The following is a 12379-nucleotide window of genomic DNA, read 5'->3' as shown; positions in this document are numbered from 1 at the left end:
GAAGAGTACAGGGAATATAGCACAAAATTCCCTGGCATAAATTGCAATTTGTATTTGAACAGTACTACTAGGAGTTTTTGGCATTGCAAACAGGAAATACATGATAGGATATACCTGTAGGCAAAAACTGAGAATCCAGCCTACATTAAAATTTTCTATGAAAGGGTTTCTGTCACAGGAACTGTATTTATAATGAAGATACCCATGGAAGTAACTATCATACTGATGTGATTCAGGGCCTCAGACTGATGAAGTACATGCTGTACGCCTCATGAGAAGGTAATAAATTCTACAATTTATTTAATTGCGATATAATCAGTCAAATCTGTCTTTTTCCCCTGTCATTAATCCTTTCACCTGAGCTGTTTTAATCTGCGACCTTCTCAAATGGGTGAGATACTGCAACACAGAAATGAAACAGAAACCAAAAGGTGAGCAGAAAGGCAATACAATGGGATAAAGGAAAAGGTTGAGAGAGAGGTGAAGGGGAAAGGAAGTTTGAAATGAAGAGGGGACAGAGGATGAGAAAAAGGGTGAGGAAGAGGAACAAGATTGAAAACAACAGAAAATATGAGAAAAAAAAATGTATTCCGTGTCACAAATAGTACTCCATCTAAACCAGGCGTATATTTTTATCAGCCTAAAATTGGGAGGGGGAGGATGCCACTGTTTTCAGCTGCTATGCAGCCAATCTTTGGCAGCAGATCTTCAATTTTGTTACTGTTTTTTACTATTTTGCAACAACATGAGTAACTTTATTGTCTAAGAATGATATTCCCATATACCCAGGGCGTTGCAAAGCTATTTCAATATAGCTGGAAAGAAGTGCATATTAATTAAAAGTGTAATGCCCATCATATTATTATAAACAATAAAAAAAAGGTTCCGTGATCTGCCCCTGATAAAAAAGTATAATCACATCAAATCAGTAGTCTTATAGCTTCATAAGGTTTGGTCTGAAATATCAGCCTGCCCTGCACTCAGCCATATCTATATTTGGCCATTTGAAGGCATTAGTGCAGTCCTTAGTAAACAATGCAGGAGTTCAAGATATATTTTCCTGAACGTGGAGTTCGGAAGAGCAAGCAGCTCACCCTTCCTCTACCTTCACACTCAACCATCGCTACTCTCCTTCCTTATAAACTCCCTTTCCCAGTCACTCTTATTCCAAGCTCCTCCAAAAACTAACCCAAGAACCCAAGAATTGCCGCCATTATAGTACTTTTATTTTCAAGTTTGACTTGGGCAAGCTGCCTGAAGACAGCGGAAGCTTTCTGGATCCTACCACCCGGCTCCACAGTGACGGAAATATGTCACTCAACAATATTTTTCCTCAAATTGGCAAGTTAATGGCCAGAGAGGGGGACTACAACCAATTGGGGTGTCAGTACAACTCTCGAAGCTGGAGGTTCAATAGGAGCCCGTCAAGTTGAAAGCAGCAGCAAAATGAAGGGTAAATGAAAGAGAGGCCACCACATTATTTCAACACATTAATAAATAAGGAATTTCACCTTGAATTGATCTATAAATTCAACAGTTTGCATCCTGAATAAAATGTGCATGTTTGCGTGTGAACTGTCAATCAGGGAAATATTGTATTTAAGTGAAACTTACTTTTCCCTCTTCAAGGATTGATCTATTAAAAGATAAGGGTGAAAACAAAACTGGGAAATGGAATTGTACATGGCCATTTCAATGATTTTACAATAAAACCAATAAGTCAGTAATAATATGAGAGAATTTAATCGAAATGCATAAGGAAATAATTTCAAGAGATACAGATAGAATTACTATACCTGAGGATAGAATTATCTTGCAAGGGCCTGGGTACATGGGAATATCATTCCTACAAATTAAAGCTACTCATTTCTGCAAAATAGCAAAATAAGGTCAAAATTGAAGATCTGTCACCGAATATAATCTTTATCTTATTCTTTTTTGAGAAATAGGTATCACAGGCTGGTCAGTATTTATTACCTATCCCTAACTCCCCTTAAAGTGAAGATGATAGTGTGCCAACCTCTTAAGCCACTACAGTCCCCCTAGTGCAGGTGCACCCGCAGTCTAGCAGGAAGGAAATTCCAGGAATTTCACTCCCCAACAGTGAAGAAACAGCAATAAAGTTCTAAGTCCAGATTATTGTGGTTTAAAGGGGAATTTTCAGGTGGTGGTGTTCCATTACATCTTCTGCCTTTAGTGCAGGCCACAGGTTTATAAGGTGCTGTTGAAGGGCCTTGGTGAGTTGCTACAATGCATCTTCTAGATGGCACACAGTGTTATTGGGAAGGCAATCATCCAGGTAAGTGTAAAGCAGTCTATACATTCCTGACATGTGCCTTGTAGATGGTGTACAGAATTTGGGGATATGGGCAATCAGTTACTTGCTGCAGATTTCATAGCTTCTGTTCTGCTTTTGTAGCCACAACATTTATATGGCTATTCCAGTCCAATTTCCATCAACGGCAACTCCCTAGGATGTTGACAATGGTGCATCAAGTGATAGTAATGCCATTGAATGCAAAGGAGAAATGTTTAGATTCTCTCTTGTGCATAAGAACCAAGAGCAAAATTTTACTCTTTCCAGACTAAGTATGGGGTCTAATTGCATTAGGTATTGAACTAACAAGCCTCAATATCACTGAGAAAGTTTGTAATATGATGAGCTAATCAGTTTGTTAAGTGCTAACCAGTGAGCTTCAGCAAGCTTTTCAATCTATTGCACGCCTCAATGTTAGTATATCAACTCCCAAGATGCTCCCAGCCAGAGACCAGCAACTTTTTGGTCCCAATGACATCATTCAAGGCTTACTTGTTAGGAGATCCAACAATGGCAAGGAACAGAAAGATAGGTCAGATGAATGCATGGCTAAGGAGCTGGTGCAGGGGGCAGGGTTTCAGGTTCTTGGATCATTGGGACCTCTTCGGGGGCAGGGTGACCAGTAAATGGACAAACAGAGACTCGTATATGAACACAATGGTACTAATGGCCTGAAATGTGTTTATTTTGACTAAGGCATATTAAAGATAAAGCAGATGAGCTTAGAGCCTGGTTCAGTACATGGGACTATGATGTTGTGGCCATTACAAAGATTTGGTTGAGAGAGGGACAGGACTGGCTGCTCAATGTTCCAGGGTTTTGTTGTTTTACTCGAGATAGAGAGGAAGGTATAAGAGGCAGAGGAGTTTCATTACTAATCAGTGAGAATGTTACATCTGCACTCAGACAGGACACGCTGGAGGGCTCATCCACTGAGGCAATGTAGGTACGGCTCAAAAATAAGATGGGTGCAATCACTCTGATTGGAATATATTTTTGGCTTCCCAACAGCTACCAAGTGATTGAGGAACAAGTATGTCAGCAAATTATGGAAAGTGCAATAAAAACAGAGTTGTCATAGTGGGTGACTTTAACTTCCCCAGTATTGACTGGGGCTCCCTTAGAGCATAAGGCTTAGACAGGGTGGAATTTGTTAAGTGCATCCAAGAGGGTTTCTTGAAACAGTATGTGGATAGTTCAACTAGGGGAGGGGCCACACTGGACCTTGTATTGGCTAATGAGCCTGGCCAGGTGACTGACCTTTCAGTGGGAGAGCATTTTACTAATAGTGATCACAACTCTTTAACTTTTAAGATAGCTATGAACAAGGGTAAGTCAGGACCTTGCGGGAAGGTACTAAATTGGGGGAAGGCAAGTTACGTCAGTATTAGGCAGGAGCTAGGGAGTGTTAATTGGGAGGAGCTGTTATCAGGCAAGTCCATAATTGACATCAGGGAACTGTTTAAAGACCTGCTGGGGTGAGTTCAAGACCGGCATGTTCCAGTAAGGAGGAAGGATAAGGATGGCAAGGTAAGGGACGCTTGGATAATGAGGGAGGTTGTGAAATTAATCAAAAGGAGAAAAGAAGCACATGTAAGGATTAGAAAGTTAAAATCGGACAGGGCCCGTGAGGAATATAAGGAAAGCAGGAAATACTCAAGCAGGGAATTAGGAGAGCAAGAAGGATCCATGAAATGACCTTGGCAAGTTGGTTAAAGAGAATCCCAAGGCATTCTATTGAAACATCAAAAACAAAAGGATAACTAGGGAGGAGGTAGCACCACTCAAAGATAAAGGAGGGGAATTGTACTTGGAGGCAGAAAATGTGAGTGAGATCTCAAATGAGTACTTTGCCTCGGTATTCACCCAGGAAAAGGATTTGGAGGATAGTGAGATTTATATGGAGCATGCTAATATGCTAGGGCATTTTGAGATCAAGAAAGAAGTGGCGTTGGATCTCTTGAAGAGCATTAAGGTGGATAAATCCCCAGGGCCTGTTGGTATCTACTCCAGGTTATTGAGAGAGGCAAGAAAGGACATTGCTGGGGCCTTGACCAAGATCTTTGTATCCTCACTAGCTACTGGAGAGATCCCGGAGGACTGTGAGTAGCTAATGTCGTTCTTCTGTGCAAGAAGGGTAATAGTGATAATCCAGGAAACTACAGACCAATGAGTCTCACATTGGTGGTTGCGAAGTTATTGGAGAGAATTCTTACAGTTAGGATTTATGCACACTTGTAAAAACATGGTCTAATTAGGAACAGTCAGCATGGCTTTGTGCAGGGTAGGTCATGTCTTACTAACTTGATTGAATTTTTCAAGGAGGTGATGAAGGTGATCGATGAGGGTAGAGCAGTGTATGTTCTTTACATGGATTTTAGTAAGGTTTTCGGCAAGGTCCCTCATAGTAGGCTCACCCAGAAGATTAAGATGGAAGGGTGTTTTTCAGGGTGGAGGTCCATAACTACTGATGTTCCGCAAGGATCTGTAGGGGGACTTCTGCTGCTTGTGATATATAAAAATGATTTAGATAAAATTGCAAATGGTGGATTAGTAAGTTTACAGACGATACAAAGATCGGTGGAGTTGTGGATAGTGTAGAAGGTTGTCAAAGGATACAGCAGGATGTAGATCAGTTGCAGATACGGGCAGAGAAATGGCAGATGGAGTTTAATCTGAGTAAGTATGAGGTGCTGCACTTTGGAAGATCAAATGTTAAGGAAAAGTATACAGTTAATGGCTCCCTCAAAGTTGCCAAGCAAGTAGATAGAGTGGTAAAGAAGGCATATGGCATTCTTGCCTTTATTGGTCAGGGAATTGAGTACAAGAGTCACATTGTGGCTTTATAAGACTTAGGTTAGGCCACATTTAGAGTATTGTGTTCAATTCTGGTTGCCACATTACAGGAAGGGTGTGGAGGTTTTGGAGAGGGTGCAGAAGAGGTTTACCAGGATGCTGCCTGGATTAGAGGGTACGAGCTATAAGGAGAGGCTCGAAAAACTTAGGTTGTTTTCTCTGGAGCAGCACAGGCTGAGGGGAGACTTGATAGAAGTTTATAAAATAATGAGATGCATAGATAAGGTTATTGGTCAGATTCCCTATTCCAGAGTTGAAATACCTAATACTAGGGGGCATGCATTTAAGGTTAGAGAGGGAAAATTCAAAGGAGACATGAGGGGAAAGTTTTTTTGCACAGTGAGTGGTAGGAGTCTGGAAAGCACTGCCACAGGTGGTGGTGGAGGCAGATACAATAGGGGCATTTAAGGGGTTTTTGGATAAGCACACGAATATGCAAGGATTGGAGGGATATGGACCAATGGCAAGCGGAAGGGATTAGTTTAATCTGCTGTCATGTTTGGCACAACATTGTGGGCCAAAGGGCCCGTTCCTGTGCTGTACAGTCCTATGTTCTAATGAGAAGGCAGCCCATTTCCTCCAGCTTCTCATAGGAAGAGAGCAATTGGAGGGTGGGCGTGGTAAAGAGTAGCTTTCAGAAGCCATCCATTTTCCCATTATCTGTTCCTCTGAATGACCCAACGTTGATCATTTCCAATCTGGACATAACTCTAATGACCCATGCAGGATGCCAATTTTCCTACCAGTTGGGAAGACAGGTAATTGGGAGGATGGTGAGTTGAGGTCTTTACTTAGACATTACTTGACTATTTAATGGTCTTAATTGCTGCTGAGTAAAGAAAGTCTCCAGTGGACTTCCTGGCACAACACTTGATTTGTGAGGTGGCAAGTATTGCTTCAGGGCCAATTATTCCATTATAGCCCCTTTTTGCAACCTCTTTCTCCACTTCCAGAGAGGTGAAAATTGCATCCTAAAAGTAGCCTAATGAATAACAATGATACATATTAAAGAATGACAAAGAGAATTTAAGGTGAAAATTTATCCCAGGGTTTGATTCATGTTCATAGATTATCTGTACTCCATATATTCAATTATTAATCACCAATACTACTCTATACATTTTGTGATATGTAACAATGTTTAAACATCTGTTACACAGCCATTGTATTTCAAACCATCAAATATGATTTGTTTCTTGCTACATTTTTTACATCAATAACTTGGCCTCTTGTCCAAACAGGGAAGTACAAATTGGTAGGCAGCTGTCAGTCCATTGCAACATCTCTCTGCTGCGAACTGATGTCATCAATTTAGGTGAGAAATTAAAAATTATTTGAGTAAAAGTGAAGCTAAGGAACATTCTCCTGTTCTCTAACCACCCTTGCAGTGAATTTCGAAAGGACACATATTCAAATGTTGTATAAATACCCGGTGTTAATATTTACTTTTACTGTTGGATGGAAACTGGCTGGTGCTGGATTAGCTCCTAGAGTAATACAATGATCCATTTTAATTTCCAATGGAAATCAGTAGACTCACCAAATTAAAAAAAAATGATAGGGTAGCATATTTTATGAAAAAAATTGAAACAAGAGATTTTCACTACACATAAATTGCATGAACACATTCATGAATATATATATGTTTTGAACTATTTGTAATACATAGTCATGAGCCATGCCATTTTTCTAATGGAGCACTTTAGTCTCTGCTTTTAAATTTATTTTAGACAGACTAAAGTAGCTCAAATTATTTAAAATACTACCAAGCATAGACTACCTTACAATTATTTTTTGAAAAAAGAGCATTCGATGGGAGTTGGTACCAATGAAGCACCATTTATCCAACTGATGTTTACCCACTTTTCAGGTGAGAAATGAATTGCTGTGAAATGAAAATATGCAGAAAACCATTCAAGATAACTGTTCAAGCAATTTGACAGAAGCAGATGTATTGTTGTTGAAATAAAATGTAAAATATACTAGCTAAAATTCAGTAGACTTTGTAGCCACTTTCAAATGGTCTTGATACTTTCTTGTAAAAAAATTCTCAGGAAGATGTCCATTTATAAGCCAAGTTTTGGATTTGTAAAGTCCAATTCTGAATGAATTTATTATAGTCTATTCTAGATATAGAATTGCTGCCTTGACAGTGGATCGTAGCCTGAATTACTTACGGGCATACACAACTTTTATGTGAGGCAGGTTATATGGTTGTTAAGAAAGGATATATAAGCCAGAGATGGCTGAGAATGTAATTCAGTGACAGTCTGGTAAATTCCCTTGTGGATTATATTCAGCACCATGAGAGCCCCTGGAATGTCACACTTAGCAGGGTGTCAAGGGATTTCAGAGCAATGCTCTAAAGAAAGTGATACAATGCAAAAAAACCTGAACCACTTTCTATGAGTTATATCCTCAGACTGTGAACATAAAGACAGGTAGCAGAAAACAGTCTAGCAGAGAAATATGTCTGCCTTCACCCTTCAAGAATATACAAGAGAAAAGGAATTAAAGACCATCTGCAGCTCTGGTGCTGGTGTGCTGGTCTGCTGTTCTAGTCCTAGTGTGCTATTCTAGTAATACAGTTTTAGAGTGTTAAACTGGTGTTATAATGCTACTGGGCTAGAGTGTGCTGTGAAGTTTACAGCTGAAAAGCATCTATTAGAGATGCCAACACTCACGGGTAAAAGGTGAAGGATGGAAAAGCTCTCTTTCTCCAAATGCTGGAAGCAAAAGCCACAGTTGAATAGGAAACCAGACAACTCCTTTTGGTTAATCTGTAAAACCCAGAAGCTCAAACTCAACTACTCAAGTATTAGGTCAATGCCACCGGAATCACCTAATTTAGTGGCTGCAACTAATATTCATCCAAAGGCAGTCATTCCAAGGGTCTACAGACACCATTGCCAGCATTGACATCCACTTTTGAAGTTGCTCCCACTCATAGACCTCAGATATCCGTGCAAAAGTGAAACAAATTAGATGGAACATAAGCTGCAATGTATCACCATCTACTCTGCATGGACAATACATTGTATACCTTTTATAAATGTTATCTTTTTACTCACTTTTCATCTCTAATCTGAGTGCATATGTGCTACGTTTTATTTTTCCTCACATATTAGTAACTAATAAAGTCATTCTTTCTTTAACTCAAGAATGCCTGGTTATATTGACTCTTTTCAAAACATAAATACATTGGAATTGAGAAAGTTGACCAGGAGGAAAGATATAAGTTAACCTTATTGTGACCTATAGAGGGAGCAGATTGACTGAAAAAAGGAGAGCCAAGTTGCTCCCTCCTCATCATGGATCATACAAATCATCCAGAGCCCGGTCTTAATATTATGAAGAGGACTGCTGCTCTCATTTAAGAAACTGCTGCTGTTCGTAATGGGTTGAATGGATAGGAATCTTGCTTTCCATCTCATCACCACTATCATTATCATGGGGAAGTCTAAAATCACGTTCATTTCAACAACTATTTCCATTTATACTCTTAAGTTATAGAACTTTAAATTTAACAAAACATCCAAAGCTGCTTCATGATTTGGGGTTAGACCTTGGTCAGCAAGAAATTAAGAAGGTGGCCATGGGTGCAGTTGAAATATGATTGTATTTAATGGCAGTTGGAGGAATGAAACAATATGAAAAAGTTTATCATGGAGAGTTCCAGAGCATGGGATGTCGGTGGCTGAACCAAACTAAAGAAAACAGTCAGCTTCATATTCCTGCATTTCAAGTTTCGGATCAAGCCAGTTGTTTGCTAGCTATCTACAATTTGCTTGTTATCTTTACGATAGCACTGTTTTCTCCAAATAAAAAACATTTTTGAATAGTAGTACATTGTCAGTGGTTGTTCTTTCTGTAAAATAGCACTAAAACTGACTTGTATGTGTGGAGCAATAATGACATTACATTTTGCATCCATTATTTCTCGTTCCACATAAAAGTACAAGAAAAGGCAGTGCTTAAGCGCAGACTCAGTGTGAACTGCTAAAATAAGCACTGAAAATTGGAGAAGCTAGAAACCTTCATAATAAAAAATCTCCCTTAATCAGTTTCAATAATTCAATGTTTTAATTCTTGCTAATTTTTAAAACTTAACTTGGCTTTGGTGAATTAAGTTGATCAAGAGAAGAATCTTGTCGCTCCAGTTTTTTTTTTGGTTACATTCAAGTCATATGTTTTGCACACAAAAAAACCAGTAATATATTTGTTGCAGCTGCTATGGCACAGAGACTGCTAACTCTTCTCCTTTAATGCCAGAAGTCAGTGAAGCTGAAACCTATAATTCACATGGGTTTGAAAGAGGAAAGCCTACTTCACTTTCTCACTGAAAGCTGTTACAGCTGGCCCACTTCACACATAACCTGTCTCGCTCTAATTAAGCAGTTAACAGTTTCACACACCACTACTTACAGCTGTCTTCTTCCTCTGTAAAGACGCTGATAACATAACATCCATAGACAAATCCAATGAGCTGCAAAAGAAAGAGAAGCTTAGAAATAATTGCAACCTTTTTATAAACTCTATATTTAGACTTAAATCTGTGTCTCTCCAATCTTAATATCAGATTAGTACAATAGAATGTGCTAAATAAAATATTCTCCTCAGCAAAAATGTTCTCACACAAATGTTATGTTGAAGTGCTTCATAATATTCTATTATCAATGTAAAGTCATAGATAATACATTCCAGACATCCCAAAGCATGTCACAGCCATTGAAGTCATGTTGAAATAGTGTTGTAAGAAATGCAGCATCCAATATGCACGCAGCAAGTTTCAACAAAGAGGAATACTGCTAAACTGACCAGATAAACTGTTTTCACAATGTTGATTTTGCAGGGCCCTGGCCATCGGATACATCAAGCCTCAATGACTGGGGCTAAGGGCTCTATGGGGCTCACTGCACTCGGATTGGAGGACAGGAGCAGCACTAGTGCTCATGATTTTTGTCCCTGCCCCTGAATTGAGGGGTAAATATTGACCAGGCCATTATGGATAATTCCCGTTCTCTTCAAAAAACCTTTTATGTCCACCTGGAAGGACAAATGAAGTCTTTGTTCAATAAATGATTGAAAACACAGTTTACCCGTATAACATAATATAGATGGTTTATAAACAACTATCAATCTCGCCTTTAAAGCTAATAATTGATCAGACATCATTTATCATTGAAGAAGAGGGTTCCAAATCTTTATCACCTTTTGCATATAGAAACGTTACCTAATTCCATGTTTGAAAATTATAGTCCCAGTCCTATACTGTCAAACACTGAAAATAATCTATCTACTCAATTTGTTGCCCTTAAAATTTTGAAAGCTTTGATCAAATCACCTCTTAACAATCTAACTTCCAGGAAATGCAGCCTTTGTTTGTGTAACAGAAACATAGAGGATAGGGGCAGGAGTAGGCTATCTGACTCCTTGAGCCTGCTCTGCCATTCTATATGATCATGGCTGATCATTGAGCTCAATAGCCTAAACTCGCCCTCCCTCCCACATCCCTTTAGCCCTTTATAACTGCCTTCTCTTGAAAACACCTAATGTTTTGACCTCAACACTTTTTGTGCTGGTGAATTCCACAGGTTCACCACTCTCTGGGTGAAGAAATTTCTCCCTATTTCAGCCTTAAAAAGTTTACCCCTTATCCTTAAAGTATGACCCTTGGTCTGGACACCCCCACCATGAGGAACATCCTTCCTGCATCTAACCTGTCTAGTCCTGTTAGAATTTTATAGGTCTTATGAGACCCCCCCTCATTCTTCTAAACTCCAGTGAATACCATCCTAATCAATTCAATCTCGCCTCATGCATCAGTCGCGTCATCCCAGGAGTCAGTCTAGTAAACCTTCACTGCACTCCCTCTATAACAAGAATATCCTTCCTCAATAAGGAGACCAAAACTGGACACAGAATTCCAGGTGTGGCCTCACCAATGTCTTGTGTAATCTCTGCTCATAATTTAACCCTTGGAATCAGATGTCAGTCTAGTAAATCTGCGTTACACTCCTTGCAAGGCTAATATATTATTTCTTACATGTAGTCCTCCAAACCATTCACAATACCCCAGTGTGGTCCTTACTAAGGCTTTGCATATTTGTAGCATACCTTTGTAGTCTATTCCTCCAGACCTGAAGTATTCATTAGTCTTTCTGGTTATTTTCTGCAAATGTTCATGGCATTTCAATTAGTTCCATAGATTGGCTCCTAACTCTCAATGCCTGAGATCTGCAGTGCATATAGACGGTTTCATTGCTAAAATGGACTATGACTTTTAATGTTTCCACACTTTCTCTATGATGGTGCTGTACTGAGCAGGACAATCTGGGCAACCAAAGTTGTTTGTCAGAATATAAGACTTATCAATAGCACATTGGAGGACATGGGTTACTGCGAGAGAGTGAGTCATTGACAGTCACTATCACTCTGGTTTTGGCAGGAGGACAGTGCACCACAGTGTTTGGCATGGCTTAACTGTGCACCCAGGGATCAGAGAGCATTGTTGGGAGAGTAGAACATCAATGGAAGAGTTGCGTAGGAAGGTATGGAAGCTCAGAAATGATGGGGTCAGCAAGTAACACAAGGAAGAAAGGAACAAGAAGAGTTTAGTGGTGGGGTGGGGTGCATCACCTAGATTACCAGGCTAAGCCTACAACTCACTCTGTGCAGTGATACCTGGTTTGGCTTCCATTCTCATCCAAGTCACAAATTTACATGGAATGGAAAATGGCGGCCACCATGCTTAGAGTGGATGGGGTGATGTAGACTGATGGTTACTGCCTGAGAATGCAGGGTGTAACAGCAAGCCATGTGAGGCCCTTTCAAGGGATAATCACATTAATTGGCATTTACACTATGCAGGTTGTAGACATCACTGATCATGGAATCCAGCATATGAAATGCATGCAGTGAAAAACCACATTGGACACAAATCCGAGACACAAACAATCTTGATCATGTCATAGGTCATTACAAATCAATCATTGTCACCTTTGTGAGGTATAAGTAATCACAAGTGACCTTCAAAAAGTGTCACCTTGTGAACCACAATTCCCAAAAACAATACAAGGCCCCATAGGCTATTCAAAGTCATGGAGCTGATTTCCTCTCATCTTGATCAGTCTGTATTTGCCAACATACTCTTGTACGAAATTCTGCCTTTTTTGGGTGATGTGACGTGGAGTGGAGTGGGGGATG

At 39.7% G+C, this 12379-nt stretch overlaps 1 protein-coding gene across 1 annotated transcript in view; it reads right to left on the bottom strand.

Moving 5' to 3' along the window:
* Positions 1-12379, bottom strand: part of LOC109930785 (sodium/potassium-transporting ATPase subunit beta-1-interacting protein 3-like) — a 179394-nt gene that overhangs the window by 22836 nt on the left and 144179 nt on the right. Inside the window, exon 5 of the mRNA XM_020530212.2 lies at positions 9599-9659. Within this exon, the coding sequence (XP_020385801.1) occupies positions 9599-9659 (61 nt within the window). The remainder of the gene's footprint in view (positions 1-9598; positions 9660-12379) is intronic.

The sequence above is a fragment of the Rhincodon typus genome, chromosome 19 (assembly GCF_021869965.1).
Source record: "Rhincodon typus isolate 14 chromosome 19, sRhiTyp1.1, whole genome shotgun sequence".
Classification (NCBI taxonomy): Eukaryota; Metazoa; Chordata; class Chondrichthyes; order Orectolobiformes; family Rhincodontidae; genus Rhincodon; species Rhincodon typus.
The sequence above is the reverse complement of the archived record's forward strand: the minus strand, read 5'-3'. Positions and strand labels throughout refer to the sequence as shown.